The sequence below is a fragment of the Zootoca vivipara genome, chromosome 10, assembly GCF_963506605.1.
Source record: "Zootoca vivipara chromosome 10, rZooViv1.1, whole genome shotgun sequence".
Classification (NCBI taxonomy): Eukaryota; Metazoa; Chordata; class Lepidosauria; order Squamata; family Lacertidae; genus Zootoca; species Zootoca vivipara.
The window spans coordinates 16,069,088-16,093,739 of record NC_083285.1 but is presented as its reverse complement, the minus strand read 5'-3'; the positions used below and the strand labels follow the sequence as shown (position 1 = coordinate 16,093,739).

Sequence of the window (24,652 nt, the reverse complement as noted above, 5' to 3'; positions counted from 1 at the left end):
CCCCCGGCTGTGGGGCAAGGTAATGTCTCCGAGGGCAAGGCTGAGGGCGTAGGAGCGCGCGCCTGCGCTTCGGTCACATGACAGAGCGGGCGGAGCGTACAGGCACGTCCGCGTGAGCATGCGCAAAAGGGCTCTGCGTCGGGGGACGTCGCACAAGGTCGCTTCCGTGCCAGAGAGAGACTTTTAAGACGTACATCTCTATATGCCCATAAGACCAAGCCAGGATGCGCATGCGCGGAGCAAGGATTTCAAACGAGAAGCGCTTGGGCTTAGTCGCTCCGAGCGGCTATTGGTTGGTTTCCCCCGCTGATCTCCCTATTTCTCCAAGAGGGCGGGGCGTGTTGCCCGATAGGCTCGTGCTCGGAAGGAGGGTCAATGGAAGGACCCTCGGAAGGAGGGTCAAACGTGCGCGCAGTTTAAACTCAGGGTAATTTTTAAATTCAGGGTACAGTAATTTTTCAAGGCGGAACTCAGTTCCGGTTCCCATCAGGTGGGCGCCATTGCCATTATAAAAGAACGAGGGAGGCGTTCATGGTGAGTTCTGGCACCTCTTTTTCTAGGAAAATAGCACTGTATATATTTATACATATTTTATATTTATACATATGCATATACTGTATGTATATATATATATATATATATATATATATATATATATATATATATATATATATATATATATATGTTGGGATATCTAGGGCTTGGTTACCAGATGTCCCCGTTTCCACAAATCAGTCCCCATTCAAAATCCATGGAAGTTGAAAAGTGTCCCCAGATTTATTGAAAAAAGTCTGGTAACCTTATTCTAGGGTAAATTCTAGGTAGGTTTAAAACAAAAAATCCCACCAAAAATACGGAGATGGCGCTACCTTTTCATAGCAGTGGTAGACCGCTGAGGTAGTTTTGAGAAGTACCTTTGAATATGTTGAAGCGCTGCACAAATTCCTAATTTCTGTTGCTCTCCCTCAGGTTGTTCACACATATTTGGTTCTTCGCTCTCTTTTTGCCTCCAGCACGGTCCCTTCAAAGGACCATTGCATTACTTAACTTGTTGCTTTTATAGGCTACCTTTCTGCCAAGGCGCCCAAGGTGGTTTGTGATTGCAAAATACTAAAGTAATCATGTAAAATGAAATAAAAGTTGGCTGTGCAAGAGGTCCAGCTGGAGCAGGCCTAGAGGTTGCTTTTTCTGCCAACTCCACTCTCTTCTTCCTTCCCACAGGGATCGATGGCTGCTAAGGAAACGTTGCCCTGGACAGAAAGAAGGCTGGCCCCTCCATACACAAACTACCATCACTGCCCCGGTTTAAAGCATACTGCACCTCTTGTACCTCATGGCTTGCAATACACTTAATTTTCTGCATGTGAAGGTGCCGTGTGGGTTGGCAATAAGGTGAACATGGTTTATGGTGACCTGATAGCCAGTTGGCCCACTGAATATTGATCCATCATAATAAAGTGGTTGAACTTACGAGATCTATACTTGTTAAAATCCAAGTTTAGTATAAGGAGCTCACACTAAATTTCATTTCATGATTAGCCTTTCCACCCCACCCCAATCTTGTCATCAGTTTAGTAATCAAGTGCTTTACTGGAATATAGCCTAAGATTACGATCGAAACTACAGCTATTTGGGAATAAGTCCCACTGGACTCAGCAAGATGCTTCCAGTAAAAACTTCAGATGATTGCATTTGCCATCCCATTCAATCTCCTGTGTTATATGTGCACACATGTACAGGTATCTCACACTTATTTCCTTAGAATCATAGAATTGTAGAGTTGGAAGGGATCATAAGAGTCATCTAGTGCAATGCAGGAAACTTTTGCCCAACATGGGGCTCAAACTCACAGCCCTGAGATTAAGTGTCTCATGCTCTACCAACTGAGCTATCCTCCAATCCCAGCTTTACATGGATAACATACATACATACATACATACATACATACATACGTAAGCAGGAGAGTGAGAAACTTTGCCCTCCTAGGGCTGTCTGTTGTGTTCAAAACTCCCATTATCTAGACACATATTGTGACAGGGAATTTCATTAGCGCAAGCAGTTTCTGAGCTCTGGGTGCAGTACTGCACCTGAGATTTCAGATTAAAACTGCAGAATAGAAGGAAAGGGGGACCTTTTTCTGCCTCCCCACTTCCAGCTACTCACTGAGGACTGGAGAAGAGACCTTAAGAATATTAGTAGGGTGGGCAGGGGAAGGACTAGACCATGTGAAAATGAACACAATATTTTAGCTGCAGTTAATTCATTTTCAGCTTTGTATTCTTGTTATAAAAAAAAAAAAGCATGCCTAGACATTCCGTTGTTGCGCCCGAAACTTAGGTTTAAGGTGCCATTTAGCTCCTAGCTTTCATATCTCAGTTTCTAAACACTGGCTGTCTTAAGATCTTGCAGGAGCCTCCTTGCAACCTCCTCAGAGCCTTGTAAGCAAGGCAGGGGGTTAAAAAACTTTCCACATTGCATGGCAAGGACTGTTTAGCACCGGCTTCAGGCAGGTAGAGCTGTTGCAGTAGTTCTGGCTTTGCAAGATTTTGCTTACACGTGATAGCCAGGAGCATAACCCCTGTAAGAGGAGAACTACCTGTTTGTAGACACCTGTCTACCCAGCAAATGAATGAATAATTACCATCCTGTACTGAACTAAAAAGGGCATCTTCCCAACTATTTTGTAGCCAGCAACCACAGAAGTATTTTCCTAGCTGCTTTCCGCTCTATTTAAAAAAAGGTAGCCTAGCAGTTAGTGGATTGTATTTGTATTGCTGCACAATGTGCTTGCCAGCATGTTTGGCGAGGCCAAAGGAAATTTAGATTCAGGTGCACGGAAAAGATCTGTCATCGACTGTAACGAAGCACTGAGTTGGGCATCAAGGCCCTGCACCCCCTGGAACACATGGACACAGTATTTTAAGTTAATGGGCTGAAGAAAGCCACACCTTTTATTGGTTACAGAATGTATTGGCTTTTGGCATTGGACCTGAACCGACTATATCTGACCCCTGCCCACCATGCAGGAAGTCTTACAAGGGTTAACCACCTGCAGGGGGAGTCCTGTTGATGTACATCAACTCGGAGCTCCCCCAGGGTCACCGGAAAGGTCGTGCCATGGCCTTAGCCACCACTCAGGCTTCAGACAGGAACCACACTCCCTGGAATCCTTTAACAGAATACCCTTAAAGGGGAGGGGTAGGTGATGGCCACAACCTTCCCTCCCGTGAACCAAGCTTTTCCAATGCCTAACCACCAAACCTTACAAAGTTGTGACGATTTGCTATGAGGTAGGGGGAAACCCAAGTGGCCGGTGCCAATCTGACCAGTGGAAAAATTCCCACCAGGCCCCTTCAACAGGCGACCAACCAAAGTCCGTAGCAACGTCAATGTGAGATCCGTGGAAGCTGGGAGCAGAAGAAAGAGCTCTCGGCTGCTTAAATGCGGCAAACCACGGCCGGATTGGCTGGCTGCGATTGTGACACACGCCGGGACTCCCTGTGACACGGGGAGGTTTAGACACGCCTCCCACTGAGGGCGGGAAGCGCGAGGCCTGTGCGCAACCCTGCCCCTCTCTGAAGAGGAGCGACTCTTATCGTTTAAACTTCATTGACCTTTAATTTTGAAGCATGATGCATCACGTTCTGTTAAATGTCACTTCCTAACTTGCCAGAATCAACATCACCTTGACCCGTGTTTTTGGCAGAAAGTCAAGATAGCTAGAAACAGTGCCTTCCCGTTCAGAATGGAAGCAGTACTTCTAGTAATGAACAGATGCTCAGAGGGGAAATGAAATAAACAGATAACAGTAGCTGTCACCATTATGAACTGGTGAGCCTCGTTTGGGCATCTTGCCAAGCAAGTGCTGCCAGTAGAATTGATGCCTCATAGGCATATGTTAAGATGCTTTCAAATCCAAGTATACCAGCTCATCGTTGAGGCCATCATAGTTCAGTTCTCAAATTCACAGGAGCCCTGCCCATGGCAGTGCTTTTAGAATCTGATATCTAGGTGCAATCCTTGACTACACTTAATGGGAATGTTAATGATCGGTTTCATTGGGATTACAATACTAATGTAAGATGACAGCTCATTTGTTTTCTTAAAGTGGTCTGGCTGAGCCAATCAGGTTGCAGATAATCTTATTATACTAGTCAGACCTCAGATTACTTTTGATGAGCTTTTGGAGCTATCATGTGTCATATTTTCCTGCAGGCTGGATACCGCTTGTGTTTCAGCTGGATAAGGTCAGATCTTAATTTAACCACCAACTGTGTACTTAATTTTAGAAATGCCACATGACGTAGCCTATACTTGCATGTTTGAAATTCAGGGCCCAATGAAACAATGACAAGATTTTGAAAAGGTGAGAAGCTCCCTTTGTCTATAGATTGTCAATTAATGTTATAGCGGTACTGTATCTTAAAACTAGGAATAAATCCAACTATAGAGTGTGATTAATTATCTTGCTTTGAATAATCCAAGCCTGCATGCTTATTGTCCTTTTCTTCACAGTTGCTTAATATTAATAAAACTAGGGCTGCTAGGATGTGTGTGAGCATCAAATATCTTTATGGAAAAACACTACTCTTGGAGAACAAAAATATTTAAATATCATAGAAACTACTGACTTTGGAGTGCTTAGCTTTTAGCTGAATCATAACTTGAGAATGCACAAGGGAATTACGCTGCTTATTTCTTTGTTTAAAAAGCTTGCAACGAAACAGCAGCTTTTCTATCAGCTTTCTGTGAGTAGGGCTATCAGCGTGGGTTGCCCTAAGGCACTTTGTACCACTTTGTAAACTGCTTTGCAAACTTTCTGATGGAAAGCAATATATAAATACTTCAAATAAATAAATAAATAAATAAAAAGATAGACATGACATAGTGTTGACAGCCAATTACCCTGTTTCTCATATTTTAAGACATACCCATAAAATAAGCCATAGCAGGATTTTTAAGTATTCAAGGAATATAAGCCATACCCCGAAAATAAGACATAGTGATAGGCGCAGCAGCAATGCCGGCCACGGCAGGAGGAGGAGGAGGAGGGAAAAAATAAGACATCCCTTGAAAATAAGCCATAGTGTTTTTTTTTTGAGGAAAAAATAAATATAAGACGTGTCTTATAATATGAGAAACACGGTATATTCTGGTGACGTGATTCAATGGGAGCCCCCAAAAAAGCTAGGGGGTGGTCAGAAGAGATGATTCATCTGAATATTCTCCTTCCCCCATTCTCTGTATGAAAATTCATATCTGTGTATGAAAAAAACACAGTTTTAATGTGACAGAGAATGAGACACAAAGCAAGAGTCTGGGCTCTGCAAGCATCTTAGGGTGCTGGCTGTCTCCCTGAAGATCTGATGTGTAAGCAGTGAGCTTTGTCTGTCTGTTGGAATGTTTCAGCTGTGCTTTCAACCTGAATATCTGTAAATAAATGCAAATATTACAAAGCACCAATAAGCTTCCATTGACTTCCTTCCAAAGGAAACTGCCAGTGCTATGCCACTGGAACTTAGAATGCAGAACTTTAAAAATATGCTTTTATTTATGAATTGTTAACACAATCCATTATGAAACCAATTCAGATCATTTTACCAGTATATCACCAAAAAGATAAAATTGAATATAACATTAACATAACACCGTCTCTCACCCTGCTGTGTTTCCTTGAATGTCTAGCACTTTGTCGCAGGTGAGCTTAACCTAATGTGTCTAATTCATGGGATTTTTGAATGTGATCTCTTTTCTCATTGCTTATCTTAACAGGTCTTTCTACAATTGCCCATGTGTGAAGGGAGGATCTCTCAATTGTTTTCTGTCTCTCATATATTGAATGAAGCAATACCAGATTTCAGCAAAATCATCAGTCTGTGTGTCTATTCTGCGCTTACATCTGTATTGCTAGCCTTTTGTAGCCAAAAGTGTAGTGTCAAGTTATTAGCAGTTTTCCAGTTTGGGGCCACCACCTAGCAAACAGCCACCAATAAGAAAGCCATCAAGTCCTTTTACAAGAAATTGTGATGATTTTCCACATACAGAGTTAGAAGAGCTAGCTTAGAATCTCGCATAATCACTTTAGAATAAAGAACCAAGAAAATTGTCAATTCATAATTTGGGCTTGTTGGATAATTTTGTGCAAATCTTGAACATGAATGCTGAACAGGGAAGCTTTGTCTCTTACTAGAGAGCCACAGTTGATCAGTTTGGTTGCATAAAATCATTCATTTGGGTGGCCTGATATTTTGCGATGCCATATGAGTGTTAGTTAAATGTGGAGGTACACTCTAGTGATGAGTGGAAAGTGAAGCCTAAGACTACTTTGGCATAGGAGCTAGTCATTCTTTAACTTTGTTTTTTCCCTACTACTGTCTAGAGTTATGACACTACAGTGGTGCCTCTACTTACGAATTTAATGTGTTCCGAACACACATTTGTAAGTCGAAAAAAATTGTAAGTCGAATCCCTTAGGAATGCATTGGGAGAAAAAATTTGTAAGTCGAAGCAACCCTATCTAAAAATTCGTAAGTAGAAAAAATCCTATCTAAACCGCATCCAAGATGGCGGACGGAGCTCCATTTGTAAGTAGAAAAATTCGTAAGTGGAGTTATTTGTAAGTAGAGGTACCACTGTATATTTTATGATATACCTCTGCTTAACCATTAACCCACTGTGTTTAAACAATTAGAGTGCTTTTCAACACAAGTCATGCAAGATATGACCTCTCGTTTATTTTTGTGGCTTGAGAACAGCTCATAAACCCATGCCAAGAAGATGGAAGGAAATGAGGGCACTGATGAAGATCACCTCACTGGTTATGCAGTTCAGGTTAGCATCCAGGAGTCCCTAGAAAGTGCAAGGAGCCAGCAAACGTCTTCCCCTGATCATGAAGCAAGGTATGTCAGCAATCTTGCAGCCCAGGTCTGAATGTCTGGCGCCTGAACGTCAAAATCTCACCCCCATATGTCTCCTAATTGGTTTGAACCTCTGTCTGTTGGGTACAATCACTAGTTATTCTGGAAGAGTAAGCTGTAGGATCCTATGGAGTTGTTTATAATTTAAATTTATGGCCTGTTTTCAATGGTTTGGTATGGATACTAATAAACCTAAAAGAATATGCAATCTATTGAAGAGTGATAGCATCCAGTCATTTCTTACAAAGGCAATCCTTATTTGGTCCAACCGCATCTGGCAGGTCTTACAACACTTTTGAAATAGGCGCTGAGAATGCCTCTGCAATCCATTGCCCAGAGATAGCATTAAGAGGGCACCTTTGGTTGGTCTTTGGGATTGCAGTGGGACATATGGGAGGACTAGGAAACATGCTGAGCCCAAGTGCTGAGAAAATAGCAACTCCTTTGCATGCTTCTGTTCTTTAGTGTTGCTCAACATAGATGTACCTCTAACCAGAACCACTGGTACAATGATTTAGGCTGGGGAAATAGCAGGTATATGCAATGAGATAGCAGCAAAGACTCCCAAAGCTTGAGATATTATTTATACCTTGTCTATCATTCCCCCCCCCCCAATAGGTTTCTACCAGTCAGCGATCAAAACAGGAAACTTGTAGCTGCTATAAGAGAAGGTACAAGTACTAAACAACATCACTGTTAAGATGGTTGTACTAACATCAGCTACGCAACGGTGGTGCAGTTGGGCAATTGTAGACTCTGAACTTAATACTGTAGTCTAATGGGAGGGAACTCCTTCAATGGTTTTTGTATTATTTCAAAATGTGGTAAAGCCACGCTGCATCTGGGCACCCTCCTACTTACTGAGTGGAGCTGTAGACTTCTACCCCCAAAACAGCATCACTGTATTTTTTGCCAATTAACCCTGACCAAATTACTTAGCTTAAAGAAGTTGATGACCGTTGCTCTTCATGGAGATAGCCTTTGGGTTTATTTCACACTGGATGATTATTTTTCTTTTCTTTTTCTTTTTTTAATAGTCTTTATTGAGGTTAAAAATACAAAACATAAGAACTAATAATGATAAGATATCACAAAGAGAATAATACAAATATTCCAAATAAATAAACTAAAATATTAATCTAAAATTATACATAAATCAATATTATTATCTCCAATATCTCTTCTGAATCAACTATGTTTCATAAACCAATATATGCATCCTTCATTTATAAACCGACTTCCACTTGTCTTCTTTCCGGACTAAAAGCCTCAAACCTTTTTGCACTGCTTCACTTAGTTTCCAATCTATAATCTGTGCGAAATGTTAGAAGAAAATCCAAGTTTTTATCATGGGGCACTGCTTTTTCAGATATTCGCCAAATTTTTCCCAGTTTTGAACAAATTTTTTATTATTTCCCCCTCTGAGTGCGTTTGTTAATTTTGCTAATTCCACATAATTTAATAGTTTTTCTTGCCATTCTCCGATTTTTGGGATTTCTTCTTTTTTCCAATATTTTGCAAGTAAAATTCTTGCTACTGCTGTTGTGTATAGAATAACTTTCTCATCCTGTTTCTTTACCTCTTCCCCCACCATTCCTAATAGAAATAGATGATTATTTTTCTTTCGAGGTCGAGTATTTGAGCTTCAAGACTATGTGAAATACAAATATGCTTTGGATGAGGCTGATGAGAGAGGTTGGTTTCCTTTACATGAAGCTGCTGCTCAGCCAGTTCAGCAGATACTTGAAGTAATCTTGGATGGTAAGTTGGCACAGGTTAGCAGAGATGGAAAATATTGTTGTGGAGGTGAAATAGATGTGTGTGTAATTAACAAAAAGAATTGACTGTGTTTCTATATTCAAAACATGGGGTTTTGCACACTCTCCAGCGGGAGAGAGCTCCCAGAAGGGTTTAAAACACTCCGAGAGTTAACCACCAGCATAGTGTGGAATATATGTTGTCAAACCCTTTTGCATATCCCATTTCGTCTGCCTTAAAATGTTTGCCTCGTCTTTCTATGCCTCTAGCAAGGAACACACCACACACTTTTAAATAAGTTTAAGATGCTTTACTTACTAAATTCAAAGGTCTGGTTCATGCATTATTCCATGATGCATCAGGGAGAACACAGGTAGATGCTGTATTTTATGATGTTCTGTGGTGTTCTATCATGTTGTTGTTGTTGTTATTGCTTGTAAGCCACTTTGGGATTCATTTGAATGAAAAGTGGCATAGAAATAAGTCAGATCAGATTTTGCAAAGTTGCCTATGGGAAGCTCACAAGCAGGATGTGAGAGCAAAAGCTGTCTCCCCATGTTGTTCCCCAGCAACTGGCATTTGGAAGAATGTGGCCTTTAATTCTAGAGATAGCATATATAGTCATCAATGATTAGCAGCCATTGATAGCCAATGCATATTCATCCACAGTTCTGGATTTATTCTCTCTAGCTCCCTTCCCTTCATGCAGTGTTCTGCTACTCAGGCAAGATCTCATCCAGACGTTGTACAGAGGAGCCTGCTTGGATTAAGATGAAAGCATGTATTAAATAAATGCACGTTCTCATAAGACACAAACCAATAAACAAGCTATTGTTTAATTTTTAAAATATATGTGCATTTTTGCAAATATGGCATTGATACACTGACAGTTTTTTTAAAAAAAATTAAATCTAGTGTCTTATAAAGCAATGTGGGAATATAAAACATGCGATGGAGAGACACCGTTGACGTTGGCAGCCAAATCTCGCCATGCAGGAAATGTCAGGACACTGTTGGAAAAGGGGGTCTGGCCCAATACCACTAACCGGAAAGGAGAGACTCCTCTTCTGATTGGTAATTTGCTTTATTAATGGCTTGCAGTGTTTGGGCTTGCTGCTAGTTCATGTAGAATCAAAGGCTGATCACACCCTGGAAACTGGACATGCAGCTGGAGAATCGCCCCCTCTCCCTTCCCTGCTCAATGAACACACAATATGAACACTAAAAACCAATTACAAGAAATGCTACCGATAAAAACCTAAAAACAAAAACATATCATCTATACAGAAAAAAGACAGGTCTTGCAGAGGACTTTATACCCTTCAAATTAACATCAAAAAGCCCAGGTAAGAAGCAGCAGAAAGCTGCTGTTTCTAAGGATGTGCATTCCTGCCCCGTATCCCATATCCTGTCTCAGAAGTGGTACAGAAAGAAAGAGGAAGCCCTACTCTGCCAATATTAATTTTGAATATATTTGATGAATGGATTGGGGGAAGGGTTAGAGTAGGCTTCCTCAAACTTGGCCCTCCAGATGTTTTTGGCCAACAACTCCCACGATCCCTAAGCTAGCAGGACCAGTGGACAAGGATGATGGAAATTGTAGTCTCAAAACATCTGGAGGGCTGAGTTTGAGGAAGCCTGGGTTAGAGGGAACTTTTGCAAATATGGGTGAATAGTGGGCATGCTTTTTGGAACTATTGCATGTGCATATGTTTCGTTGGCCAGAAAGTTGTTGTTGTTGCTGCTGCAGCCACCTTTGGAATACTGCTCCCAACAGGTTGGTTGGGATCAGATTTTGCCCTCTGACCAAAAGTGATTTCCTGCCTCTGCTATACTCACTGACGTTAGAATAAGTCTCATTGAACTTAGCGGGGTTGCAAGGAGTGCAGAATAAGCACAATATCTAAAATGTTTCATCTCTTCTTTTTGTCTGTTTCAATTTGTAAGCAATAAAACAGGGCTCGTATGAAATGGCTTCCATTCTGATTGAATTCAATTGTACCGTCAACCAGCCATGTGTAAAACGTTGGTCAGCAATGCACGAAGCGGCGAAACAGGGTCGCAATGACATCATTGCGCTGCTGCTGAAGAATGGTGGCAACGTGCAACTAAGAGATGGATTTGGAGTAACTCCTTTAGGCGTAGCTGCTGAATACGGCCACTGTGATGTGCTGGAGCATCTCATTCATAAAGGTGCGCTTGTATACTTCAACAGGTAGCAGTTTATGCTGCAGCAAGGCTCTCCGTTTCCGAGCACAACTCAAAGCCCTAAACAGCCTTGGCCCTATATACCTGAAGGAGCGTATCCAGCCCCATCATTCAGACTTCTGGAGGTTCCCTCACTGCGAGAAGTGAAACTATAAGGAACCAGGCAGAGGGCCTTCTCGGCAGTGGTGCCTGCCCTGTGGAATGCCCTCCCATCAGATGTCAAGGAGATTAGTAACTTTATAACCTTTAGGAGACATCTGAAGGCAGCCCTTTATAGGGAAGCCTTTTAATGTGTAATGTTTTGTTATGTTTATATATGTTGGAAGCCACCAAGAATGGCTGGGGCAACAGAGTCAGATGGGTGGGGTACTATTGTTATCATCATCATCATCATCTCCTTCAATGCCTTTAGGGGCTCCTTTCAGGCCACATCTGTCCAGGAAACAGAAACCTAGGATGGTATCTATGTCATGATTAACTTGCGTTCATTGATTTCAATGGGTCTGACTTGGGCTGCCCCTAGTATCACTATACCTCAAATGAACCCTAATATAAGAAGATTCCTTCTGGATCAGGCCAGCAGCCCATCTAGTTCAGCATCTGGTTCTCACAGTGGCCAACCAGTTGCCCATGGAAAGTCCACCTAGCCAGGATCTCGTGAGTGCATAGCCCGAATCTATTCAAGTCCACTTCTGTGCTTACCCAGCCTAAACTCCGTTTAGGAACATAGGAACTTAGGTGAGTCAGACTGTCATTCCATTTAGTCAGGAAAAAACCTAGTTTGGTGTAATGAGATAGAGTGTTGGACAGACTGGGAAGACCTGGGTTCAATTGAACATCTTTGTCTTTGGGCATGTCAGTGAATTTCCCTCACAGGGTTGTGGCTGAGTTTAAAATGGTATACAGTAATCTATTTATCTATAATGCTTTGACTTTCTTCAAGTAAGAGCAGTGTACAAAAATAATTGGAAAAACCCAGCCGTAGATATCTCCTCTTTGTACCACATTAACTGTTCATAAAATGTCAAGGCGGTGGAGAGAGAGAGAAAAGTAATAGTGCTTTGACAATTTGTGGCATTGAGATTAAGATGTGGCATTGCACAGGTATTTAAATATTCTGCTGGATAAGTAAGTACAAGTTCATATAAGCACACAACCTCATTTCTTTGGTTTTGCTCTCTATACCCGAATCCTCATTATACTGTACCCGGGAGCAGTGGACTCTTTCAAGTACCGGTATTTGGTATTGAAGAACTGCCCCCAACCAACTGTTCCTCGTTTAATTTCGATTTGTAGCCTTTCTCATCTGAAAAGACTCCTTGGGGTATTTTAAAAGCAGGCAAGTTATAAAATCTATATCGTCCTCCTCTGCCCTCAACCTTTAGCTCAGCCCCTAAATTACACCTCAAATTAAAGCTGATTACATTGCTTCTGGTGAAGTTTTAGGGCTGGTCCTGCCAATCCTCAAGCCTATAAAAAGCTCTTCATGCCTAGAATGAACCAGTATGCTGTAGTGGTTAGAATGATGGACTAGGACCTGGGAGACCAGGATTCAAATCTTCTCTGAGCCGTGAAGCTCACTGGGTAACCTTGACCATATGACTGTCTCAGCTTACTTCCTTCTCAGCATCATTGTGAGGATAAAAGGGGGAGGGGAGAACCTTACATGCCACTATGAACTCTCTGTAGTAAAGGTGGTATATAAATAAAAATGCAATTTAAAAATGCAATTTTAATGCAGCTCTTAGGGCAAAATGAAAATATAACCCAAACATTGTTGATGAACCATTTCATATTCTCTGAATAAACCTAGTAGCATGACAATTTCTCCCTTAATGAAATATTAGATACTGTTCTTTTTGCAACTGTCTGGTTTTAACCTGGGCTGGCTTGCATGTTTTCCTTCTTGACTCCCAGTGCTGTTGAGTTTAAATTCAACTTCAGTCCTAATAACTGCTGTAATTGTAAATCATCTAGACACATGTAGTGAAATAGTAAACTAGAAGACACAAATGAGCAATTGCCAAGTTTGATATGACAATTCTATCACAGAGCACCTTGATAATGAACATTTATTTTTGTTTCAATTACTTATGGATGATTTTTGTGCCTGCAACAGAGAATCACAACAATATTTTTATTTTCCTGGCACACCACAAAGGCATTTAAGTTTTTAGCTTATATAAAATTGGAAGAGTTGCACTCATTCCATTCCAAGTATACTGATAACAATTACAAATAAATCAGTCTCTGAGATAAAAAAATTCCTTCAGTAGCACCTTAAAGACCAACTAAGTTTATATTTTGGTATGAGCTTTCGTGTGCATGCACACGAAAGCTCATACCAAAATACAAACTTAGTTGGTCTTTAAGGTGCTACTGAAGGAATTTTTTTATTTTGCTTCGACTCAGACCAACACGGCTACCCACCTGTAACTAGTCTCTGAGATGTAAGGGTCAGCATAGAAGTGGTGGTCCAATCCTGCAAAAAAAAATGTGCTCACCCTTAGAACGCAAGTGATTGTCACTTAAAAGAAGAACATATCTCTTTAAGCTCCTCAAATGTTCTATTCTACTCTTAGGCCGTTATGGAATTCAGAAATTAATAAACAGGAGAAGAAATTGCTGCCCTTTTAAATGCGAGCATTTACTTAATATTGTTTTGAATTAAATGGTTGTTTTGTCTTCCTCCGCTAGGTGGCGATGTTTACGCTACAGCTGATGATGGCTCATCAATATTGTTTGAAGCAGCGGGAGGTGGAAATCCAGACTGCATAACTTTGCTGTTGGAATATGGGGGAGACGGTAATTTGCCTAATAAGGCAGGGCAGCTCCCTATACACAGAGCAGCGTACGAGGGGCATTATTTGTGAGTATTCTTCCTTTAGCTCTCCTGGCTCACATATATTTGTGTGAAAGAGAATAGAAATGTTTTAGTTTTGTATTTTAGTTGTACTTCAGTACGTAGGTGCCGCTATCAATGTACATGACATCGTAGCAATATAATATTAGCCAAAGAAGGTGACAGGGTCCTGCCCAAATGAGCTTCAAGTCTGAGGCTGCACCCCAATGCACATTTACCTGGGAAATAAGCCCCACTGAACACAGGGCTTCTATTTTAAGAAAACTACTGTATTCTTAAACCCTACGCCAAAGGATAAATGGACATAAATCTGACATCAGGAATCACAAGACAGAGAAACCAGTAGGAGAACACTTCAATCTCCCAGGAAATTCTATACAAGATCTCAAAGTAGCTGTTTTATTACAGAGAAATTTCAGAAACAGACTGGAAAGAGAAGTTGCTGAATTGCAACTCATTACCAAGCTTAAAACCACGGAGAGACCTGGTCTGAATAAGGACACTGGATTCTTATCTCATTATACATGATCAAGCTTTCTTTAGCACCTCAGCCCTTGCTTTTTCCTGCAAGACCAATTGCAGTCGTTAACAGTCATCAACAGGTTTACCACTCCTATCAGCCAATCACCCATTCCCACCACCCTTCTGAGTAATACCCCTCCCCACCCTCTGACTATACATAAGGGTCTGGTGACTTCTGTTTCAGTGTATCTGAAGAAGTGTGCATGCACACGAAAGCTCATACCTAGGACAAACTTAGTTGGTCTCTAAGGTGCTACTGGAAGGATTTTTTTTATTTTGTTTTGAATGCGTCAGACCAACACGGCTACCTACCTGTAACTAGTACTGTATTCTAGGTAAACATGCATAGAAACAAGACTTTCTTCAGCTGGAGCTCAGTTCTGGCATCTCTCAGGTGGGCACCATTGCCATTCTAAGAGAACAAAAATAGCTCTGCATAGAACTCACTGAGAATCACTTGCTTTTCTTTAATAAAATGTATTTCCTGGACCTGGCCAGTCTTAAGTTGGTTACAGTGCACTCCTATTGTATTTTATTCCCACCGCTTTGCAAAATAGTCTTAGTCTGAGCGACGCTGTGCTAACTTTCTCAAGGCCACCACCAGTTACAAGTAGATACAGTACATAACAAGACGTGAACTTGGTGTGCCTGAGCGCTTTTGAGAATTATTGTGCTCTCCTTACAAATTTACCTCTCCCCCCCCTTTAAAAAAAAACCAAATTTGCTAGAGGAGCCTTGGTCACAAGGTACCCAACCTTGCATACCCTCCAACATTTCTCCAGTGAAAATAGGGACACCCTAAGGAAAAGCTGGACACTCTGGGATCAAACCAGAAACCGGGACGGCTTCTGTAAATCCAGGACTGTCCCTGGAAAATAGGGGCACTTGGAGGGTCTGACCTTGTACTAATAAAGCATGTAGAACTTCACAGTGCTGTTGGAAAGGTGTGGGCATGCACTGGTATTGTTATCTACACAGAGTTTCCAAATGCAGTAAAGGTCCCTTTTCAGACCAGAGTATTCTTTTTTCCAACACAACAACAGTGAACCTCTGCCACAGTGAAGATTATGTAGGCTGGACACCCATTTCATAGATTAAGTGAAAACCAACAATTTGTGTGTGTGTGGTAGACCACTGAGTCCGACCCAGTCTTGTTCTGTTTGCTCCAGGTAGCAGCAGAAGTCCAAACCTCAGATAAATGCATTTCCCTACTTTGAGACTTTTTCAAGTGGAAATGCTAGAACTGAACTTTACAGACCTCAGTGAGCTACAGATCCTCCCATAAAGAATCCAGCATTAAGCTGTATAATTATAACTTCAACACTGATAGTGGGGTTTAGTTCTCAGAATGCATTATAAAGCCCACAGCTGAAAAAGTAGCAAAATAATATTGTCGTTCCAGCACTGAAACAAGGGTGGCTTTCCTGATGGCAGAAAAAGTGTGGCAGCCTGTTGTGTGCTTCCCCGTTAAATTCATTTTCTCTCCTTAGGGCCCTGAAATTTCTAATTCCTGTGACATCCCAAACTGCAATCCAGAAAAGCGGCCAGAGTCCCATCCACTCGGCAGCAGATGGCCAAAATCCACAGTGCTTGGAACTCCTCATCGAAAATGGTTTTGATGTCAATGCCGTCCTGACAGAGCACATTTCTAAAAGTTACGACGACGAAAGGAAAACGGGCCTTTACTTTGCCGTTTCCAACAATGACATTCTGTCCACCGAAGTATTATTGCAAGCTGGCGCCGACCCAAATAAAGACCCTCTCAACTGCCTCCTCGTGGCAGTCAGAGCTGGCAACCATGAAATCGTCAGGTTGCTTCTTTTGTACGGAGCAAACGTCAACTGCTACTTTAACCTTGTGAATGATACCCATTTCCCCAGCGCTATTCAGTACGCCTTCAATGACGAGGTAATGCTAAGGCTGCTGCTGAATCACGGATACCTTGTGGATCTGTGTTTTGACTGCATGCATGGAGACATCTTTGGAAATTCTTTCGTATGGTCAACTCCGGAGGAAGAGGTGTTGCCAGGATGGACATCTTGTGTCATTAAAGATAACCCAGTAAGCACATTCCAGTATTTTCCATTCTGTTCTGTGCTACTCCTAACCAACATTTTAAGCCTAGGATTTTATATTGGCTACTGTTACAGTTAAGATCGTAAGCATTTCACTATTAAAGTGGTGCCTCGACTTACGAAGGCGATCCGTTCGGCGGCGCTCTTTGTAAGTCGAAGTCTTCGGTTGTCGAAGAGTCCGTTTTGCGCATGCACGAAGCACGATTTTGCACTTCTGCGCATGCGCGCGGCGAAAAGACTTCTGGGTTTGCCGACTTCGGAAGTCGAGGCATTCGGATGTCGAGGTACCACTGTACTAGAGTGCCTGCTTCCAACTGAAAATGGAGCAGAAGGGATAGATTTTTATGAATAATCACCCCTTCCTCTATTTTTAGCCATGATAACAAAGTCCAAGTATAGAGTGTGGCTGATGCTGCTAGCTAAGGGCTATTGTAAGAAGGAAATGTTGGCACGTGTTTTGTGTTCTTTCCTCAGCTGATAAGGATGCTTAGGGATGCGTGCATAACACTGGCCCATTGGTCTAGCTTTCTAAAATCACTTAGGCCAGAGTACATAAATTCAAGCCAGCTGATTTAGTGCCACTGACTTCATAGGAACCTGATCTTATCACCTATTGGTAAAAGGAATACTCCATTAACAATGACCGCTCCCCAAATCAAATGGGGGGCGCCTTTTGCATGGTCACGCACAGCCCCCCGGATCCCAGTGCGGCTCCTGGTAGTACGGGCTGGCTTCACCCTCCATGGGCTGGATACCTGGAGGTCTCCGCCTACCTCAGCCAATCGCCCAATCACGCCTGGGGAGGCGTTGCCAGGGGATCAGCCAGGTAGGGGGAGGGACTGCCCTGCCCACACAACAGAAGGTGAATCTTACCTGCGAAGAGTCAGTTGGCTCCAGAGCTTCTCCCACCCTGCCCTCCCTCGGTTAGGCCTTCTTTCGTAGTTTAACCTCTTCTCCACAGGTACGCGGGCGCTGCTACATCAAGGTCGCTGTTGAAGGGCCAGAAAGGAATGTTCCTGCGTTGGCAGGTTTTGCCTTTCCCGTAGCAAAACGTCACAACTTTGGCGGTTTCAGGCCTTGGGCAGAATCCTTTAGTCCTAAATGGGGGGGCGTGAAGCGGTGACCCCCCCTTGCAGCAGTGATCCCAGGGTTCGCCGTTAAAGGGGTCTTGGGGGGAGGCATTGGCCATACGCCAAGAGGTTGTCATTGCTCTCCCCTCCAACGGCGGCGAAACGGGGGACGGGCTCTCTGCTTGAACATATGTTCTCCAGAGCCAGCCCAATCCCCACACATTCTGGATAACCCTGATGTCTCCCAGATCCCCAGCTGGGGACTGGGAAGGATAAACGCCCAATGCCTACACCTGAAACATAATAAAGTTGTGGCCAATTTCAATCCCATAGCACGTCCATGAGTCCATGGGGGGACTCTGCCTTTCCACGCAAATGATATACATTCAATTGGTCCATGGTGCTAGGAAGAACTTTTTCTGGTACATCACCAATATTAAATGCAATGCCTTGTGGGCAACAAAACTATCGCAGACACAAAAAAGCTCAAATGAAAAATTAAGGTGGTACCAGTGGAAGCCGGAAGAGACCACTGATAACTCCAGCACTTGGTATCCTAGTTGCCTCTTGGCTACTAGGTGCAAAGAGGTCTGTCCTGTGTTTGGCTGACCTCATGTTAGCTCCTAGATTAAGGGAAAGATCTATGAACAAGTGATAGATCTGTTTACCTCTGCCATCTTTTCTGGTCATAAGAAATCAGCATCACTACAACAGGGCCGTGCAGCTAAAGAAAATCTTGTGAATCAGTATGAAAGGCAATACTAGTTTAACAGCTTTGTGGATTGGGTTGCTCACAGGGCAAACACAAACAGATGTCAAATAATGTATCTGTTTTCATTTCAGAATGTAGCATCCCAATATCTCTTAAAGACATGCAGAATAGTAGAAGTTAAAGATGGCATTTTTTATCTTTTAAGACTTCTCTGTGTATCTGAAGAAGTGTGCATGCACACAGAAGCTCATACCCAGAACAAACTTAGTTGGTCTCTAAGGTGCTACTGGATATTTCTTTATATTATTATATTTATTTCGACTGCTTCAGACCAACACGGCTACCTACCTGAATCTAGAATTCTCTTCAATCTCTTAAAGCAAAGTGCCGTAGTTCTTGGATTATTGCATTGTATTTTATCATGATATATTTGTGAATTCTGCACAATTTTATTGCAAGGACATATACCTTGGGAGATTAAAAAAAATAACACTGGATATATTTCCTTTCAGTTCTGTGACTTTATCACGGTTCCTTGGATGAAACATTTAGCAGGACCCATCGTTCGTATTTTGATAGATTACATGGATTATGTTCCCCTTTGCGCAAAACTTAAGTTTGTCCTGGAGACCCAGAAAGAATGGGCAGAGATCCAGCAGATATTAGGTAAATGTGCAGTCCTGGCTTGGAAATATGCACGTTGTTGAATTCTGCAAATAATAGCTGGACCACATTTTTTTGTAGATCCAAAAGTGTGCATCTCGGGCACTTGAATACGTTCTGCCAGTAGCCCCATTTATTTCCGATGGATTATATATATGTATCCCCTGATTTTAAGCATTTTTACTTAGAATAAAGAGGATTTACTTCCATATAAATGTGTTAAGAATCAGGAGAATAGCGGGGGAAAGTCTAGTAGTACTCTGCCCAAGAAAAATATATATATATATAAGAACCCAGATGGAGGAAAGAGTCTTGGGATGTGTGGGATTGTCAGAGTGGATGTAGCATGGGAGAAAGCTTGCTTTGTAACCCCTGATATGGAAAAGAAAAGAAATATTATGGGTTGCCTTCATCATAGTGCTAAGGTATGCATTCCATCAGTGCTGGGCATACCTGCCAAGTTGCTGTCGGAGAAATAAGGGACCGGGCCGGAAGTATCAGACTGGAAGTAGCGCTGCCGCCATTTTGGAACTAGGCGGAGCATGCTCAGAAGTGACTTTTGATGCTGCTTTGCCCAGTTCCAAAATGGCCGCCGCGCCAGAAGTCGCACTGCAGCCATTTTGGAACTGGGCAGAGCAGCATCAAAAGTCGCTTCTGAGCGTGCTCCGCCCAGTTCCAAAATGGCCGCCGCACCAGAATAAAGCAGGAAAAAACAAAAAAAATCTGTTTTTTTCAGCTAGGAACAGCTGGAAAAACAGGGATTTCCTGGGGAATACGGGAGACTTGGCAGCTATGGTGGGGTTCCTCCTTGCACAACAGAATGATCTCCACCTGTGATTTCCCTAAAACCTTGAGCAGATTTGGGACAGTAAAGGGCACATGAGGGGGGTGAGTGGGGTGGGAATCCCAGTGCACTAGTGGTAATCCGTATATGAATGTGGTTTAATTTGAATATTGCCCTTTAGAAACTCTATTGGTAAAGGCAGCGAGTGAGCCCCAAGGAAAGCTTCCTTCCTTCCTAGTGGTGCAGTGATAAAACTGCTGGCATGTTTGCAAAGCTAAGCAGGGTCCAGTGTGGTTTCAGATCGGATGGGAGACTGCATGTTGATATATACCTGCATTGCAGAGGGTTGAACTAGGTGACCCCCCCCCTTTCCGGCTCTATGCTTCACCTGACCTGCATAATCATTAGTTTTTATAGCATCATGCATGAATGGGCAAGGTATTAAACAGAGTCGCTAAGCCATATGCCACAAGCCATTATGTCACAGCAGCACATAATGTATTCTAAGAAATGGGTATTGGTGGCAAAAACAGCAGTATTTATTGATTTTATTTATTTAGAGAATTTGTACCCCACTCTTCAGCCAAAAAAAAAAAAAGGCTCCGAGAGTGGTTTGCATTACAATCAGTTAAAACAAGACGGTCCCTGCCTGCATTGCTCATCATCTTAAAGAAAAGCAACACAGAAGGAGAAAGGGACAGGGAGGGCAGAGGGAAAATATACTGTACATATTGTTAAATAGACATATTTTTTAGGTTGTGTTGGCATCGTATTTGCTATGTGCTATGCTAGTTGTTGCTATGCTAGTTGGGACCCAGGTGGCACTGTGGTTAAACCACTGAGCCTAGGGCTTGCTGATCAGAAGGTCGGCGGTTCGAATCCCTGTGACGGGGTGAGCTCCCGTTGCTCGGTCCCAGCTCCTGCCAACCTAGCAGTTCGAAAGCATGTCAGAATGCAAGTAGATAAATAGGAACCGCTATAGCGGGAAGGTAAATGGTGTTTCCATGTGCTGCTCTGGTTTGCCAGAAGCGGCTTTGTCATGCTGGCCACATGACCTGGAAGCTATACGCCGGCTCCCTCGGCCAATAATGCGAGATGAGCGCGCAACCCCAGAGTCGGTCACAACTGGACCTAATGGTCAGGGGTCCCTTTACCTTTACCTATGCTAGTTGTTTGTAGTGTTGGGCCATACAGGGACCTGATCCCCCCCCTCCCCATGCCTCTTAGGTAGTCACTAAGTTAATGGGACATATTTTCCATTGCATTTCCCTCTTTTGTTTCATTTTTGTCTTCCAGAGAACCCTCGCCCGCTAAAGCATTTGTGCCGCCTGAAAATACGTAAATGTATGGGATTGGAGGGGACACAGAAGCCGCGGACAATGAACAGGCTTCCTGTACCGCCAGTTCTTAAAGCCTATATCCTCTACAAAGAGTACGATCTTTATGGAAGGGACCTACATTTGCCGTGATTTGCAGAATCCAGACACTAACACATTTACTTGAATTGGAAGTTAAATTCGGAGTAACCATAAGGGTGCCAGAACGGTGAACTATGGCTTTGGATCCAGAAGTGACCTTCTGCTTTTCCATACCTTCATCTTGCATGTTGTGTGAGGCAAGTGAAACTAAATTCAGATATGTTCTTCATAAACATGAGAGCTGCTGTCACGTGTTAATCCAGGCATCCCCAAATTTCGGCCCTCCAGATGTTTTGGACTACAATTCCCATCATCCCTGACCACTGGTCCTCTTAGCTAGGGATCATGGGAGTTGTAGGCCAAAACATCTAGAGGGCCGCGGTTTGGGGGTGCCTGTGTTAATCTCTTCATTGTGTGAACTCTTGCACAAACTCCACAAACTTAGTTTCACTCGTGGTTCCTTGGCACCAACATTCCTTCCCTCCCCCTCTCTCCCCCCCTTCCAGTATATCTACGAAGCCGTATAATTTTGTGCTCTTCCTGTGATACAAATAACTGCCTCTCTCAATACATATGGCAATTAAGTTCTGTATATTTTCACATGTACATCCTACAATGCAGTTATATTTTCTTTCCTTTTAAAAAAATAAAAAATTGAGCCTGATCTTTGGACTCCACTCTGGCTCTAAGCATTAATACATCTAACCCAAACCAGAAATACTGTAAAACACAAAAGAAAGCACCAACATTCAGGCATGATCTGTTCCAATGATTCTTGGGTCTAGCAGGATACTGGAAGTCTCCCTTCTTACGATCTTCACATGGAATCCCTTTGGACCTAGCTTTGCCACTTCTTTATCCGCCTGTGAACCCCTCACTATAAAATGTTCCGTTCTTAAACAAGACAATTACAGCATCATTTAATGTTTAAGAATGTTCCGTTCTTAAACAAAACAATTACATGACATTTAATGTAGAAAACTAAATAGCGATCAAGCTATTTGACTAATAACAGTTCACTGTTTTTATGCGAATGCACTATTGACGGCCGAGATGCAAATAATTTGCTGCTAAATGTCATTTGAGTCCTTTATCAGAAAAGATCCAAGGCAGCTTACAAGAAAAAAGGGTATAGAAAATGCAAGATACGATGCAAGAAAAACAGCAAGTTATCCATATAATACGAAAGCTGATCACCCCATAAAAATCAACAGAACTGGCCCTGGTACAAAACCCAACAACTGGGAATTAATAAAGCAGCCCATTTCAATCTAGATGTTGGATATATCTGGAGTTGGGGCATACAAAGCATGCCTGATGTGTTTTATTTTAGTCCCCTCCAATTTGTATGTGCTTAAATTATCCCTGTTGACAGCGCCAGTAGCAACCTAGCTGAATGATACGCATATGAGGCATGTGGCCATAATCTCTTGCTGACTTGTGCCTATTTTGGAGGAAGAGAGACACGGTATGGCTATGGTACTAGGCCCCAAGGTTGTTGGAGGCAAACATTTAATTATTTGTGTGTTGCGGGGTAGGGGTAAACTTAAGGGAAACTGAGAGTGTCAAACGAGAAGTTAGAAGAGATGAAGGGCAGGCATACAATACTACATAGATCCCTGGCTGGAATATGTGAAAGCATACCCTCCAACATTTCTCCAATGAAAATAGGGACATCCTATTCATTAATAATAATAATAATACTTTTATTATTGCTGCACTGCACTGCCCATCTGACTGAATTGTCCTAGCCACTCTGGGCGGCTTTCAACATACATAAAAACATAATAAAGTAACACAGGGCTGCCTTCTAAAGGTTGTATAGTTACTTATATCCTTGGCTCAGGGTGTCGCATAACTCCATACCCTCCCAACATTTCTCCGATGAAAATAAGGACGTCCTAAGGAAAACAGGGACATTACAGGCTCAAATCAGAAACCGGGGCAACGTCTGTAAATCCGGAACTGTCCCTGGAAAGCAGGGACACTTAAAAGGTCTGATTGTTTTTACTTTATGCAAAGCCTCCTTTCAAACTAAGGATCTCCCATGCTGCTTTTAGCCATCTCCTTCAGTTGCCAAAATTGCAAAGGAAGGGAGTCCCCGCAGACACTTAGGATCAGCCTCTCTTAGTGCACAGCTGTGATTCTGGGGATGTGAGCGAAAGATTGCACCACTTAGTGCCTTGGCATGAAACGTCATCACAGCATCCTATTTCCACACCCCTCCTTCATGGATCACTGCACCAGCAAGTTTGGAAAACTCAGCAGTGGCCAGAGGATTGGAGAAGATCAGTCTACATCCCAATCCCAAAGAAGGGCAGTGCCAAAGAATGCTCCAACTACCGCACAATTGCGCTCATTTCACACGCTAGCAAGGTTATGCGTAAAATTCTACAAGGCAGGCTTAGGCAGTATGTGGACCGAGAACTCCCAGAAGTGCAAGCTGGATTTCGAAGGGGCAGAGGAACCAGAGACCAAATAGCAAACATGCGCTGGATTATGGAGAAAGCTAGAGAGTTCCAGAAAAACGTCTACTTCTGCTTCATTGACTTGCAAAAGCCTTTGACTGTGTCGACCACAGCAAACTATGGCAAGTTCTTAAAGAAATGGGAGTGCCTGATCACCTCATCTGTCTCCTGAGAAATCTCTATGTGGGACAAGAAGCTACAGTTAGAACTGGATATGGAACAACTGATTGGTTCAAAATTGGGAAAGGAGTACGACAAGGTTGTATATTGTCTCCCTGCTTATTTAACTCACATGCAGAATTCATCATGCGAAAGGCTGGACTGGATGAATCCCAAGCCGGAATTAAGATTGTCAGAAGAAATATCAACAACCTCAGATATGCTGATGACACAAGCTTGATGGCAGAAAGTGATGAGGAATTAAAGAAAGAGAGCACAAAGTTGTGTTGCACGTTCGGCTTCTGAAAAATGTTTGCAAATCCAGAACACTAGCTTCCGGGTTTGCGGCGTTTGGGAGCCGATTTGTTCGGGAGCCAAGCCGTTCAAGTACCAAGGTACCACTGTACATGAAAATATACATAACATTGAATAAACCAATATCATGGTATTTTGTCATCTGCTGCTTGAGTTACGTCATGTCAAATGGTGGGCTTGCCCTAGCTTGAACTTTGCATCCGGTGCTAGACACTTTGAAGAGGCAAAGTCTACACAGGAAATATTTCACTCATGTCCTACTAGAGCTGGGAGGGTCATCTAGTCCAACCCCCCGCAATGCAGGAATCTCAACTCTAGCATCCATGACATATGGCCATCCAATCTCTGCCTAAAAACCTCCAAGGAAGGAGAGCCCACAACCTACCGAGGGAGACTGTTCCACTGCTCAACAGCTTCTGTCTTGCTCTATCACTTACTGATAGAATGAAAAAGAACATTATTTCCACCTTGACTTCATGTTTACAATACCATCAGGGCAGATAAGCTGAGCAACAGAACCATGTGGCGAAAACACTCAGCTGAAAACCTATTCCTTCACATGCCTTCAGCAATATGTTTTGCCTGGCCTTGCCGCACTGATACCACTGTTAAATGGAGGGGATGACTCATCGTTCTCAAGGACAATACAGTATGCCCAGTTTTCAAATGGTCCCTTCTGTCTGTCTGTCTGTCAGCCACATTTAGATGTCTGAAAGTCTT

General features: G+C 42.6%; 1 protein-coding gene across 5 annotated transcripts; it reads left to right on the top strand.

The window, feature by feature from the left end:
• The first annotated feature begins 257 nt into the window (after positions 1-257).
• Positions 258-22,241, top strand: ASB15 (ankyrin repeat and SOCS box containing 15). 5 transcript variants are annotated; one of them, XM_060279563.1, is made up of 12 exons: positions 260-534; positions 1,222-1,392; positions 4,290-4,366; positions 6,756-6,899; positions 7,536-7,588; positions 8,547-8,678; positions 9,591-9,749; positions 10,623-10,868; positions 13,581-13,752; positions 15,759-16,329; positions 18,638-18,791; positions 20,869-22,241. In XM_060279563.1, the coding sequence occupies exons 4-12, from the start codon at positions 6,778-6,780 to the stop codon at positions 21,039-21,041; spliced, it is 1,782 nt and encodes a 593-aa protein (XP_060135546.1). In that variant the 5' UTR covers positions 260-534; positions 1,222-1,392; positions 4,290-4,366; positions 6,756-6,777; the 3' UTR covers positions 21,042-22,241. The 5 variants fall into 5 exon arrangements, with proteins under 5 accessions (XP_060135548.1, XP_060135549.1, XP_060135546.1 ...); XM_060279562.1 differs by having other exon boundaries at positions 4,290-6,899; XM_060279565.1 differs by lacking the exon at positions 9,591-9,749 and having other exon boundaries at positions 258-534; positions 4,290-6,899.
• Positions 22,242-24,652: the final 2,411 nt, after the last annotated feature.

Excerpts from the sequence above, each read along its gene's own strand:
- ASB15 (XM_060279563.1), top strand. The coding sequence starts at position 6,778 with ATGGAAGGAAATGAGGGCACTGATGAAGATCACCTCACTGGTTATGCA. Across the intron at positions 9,750-10,622 it reads AGAGACTCCTCTTCTGATTG|CAATAAAACAGGGCTCGTAT; the intron begins GTAATTTGCTTT and ends TCAATTTGTAAG. Across the intron at positions 10,869-13,580 it reads GGAGCATCTCATTCATAAAG|GTGGCGATGTTTACGCTACA; the intron begins GTGCGCTTGTAT and ends TTCCTCCGCTAG.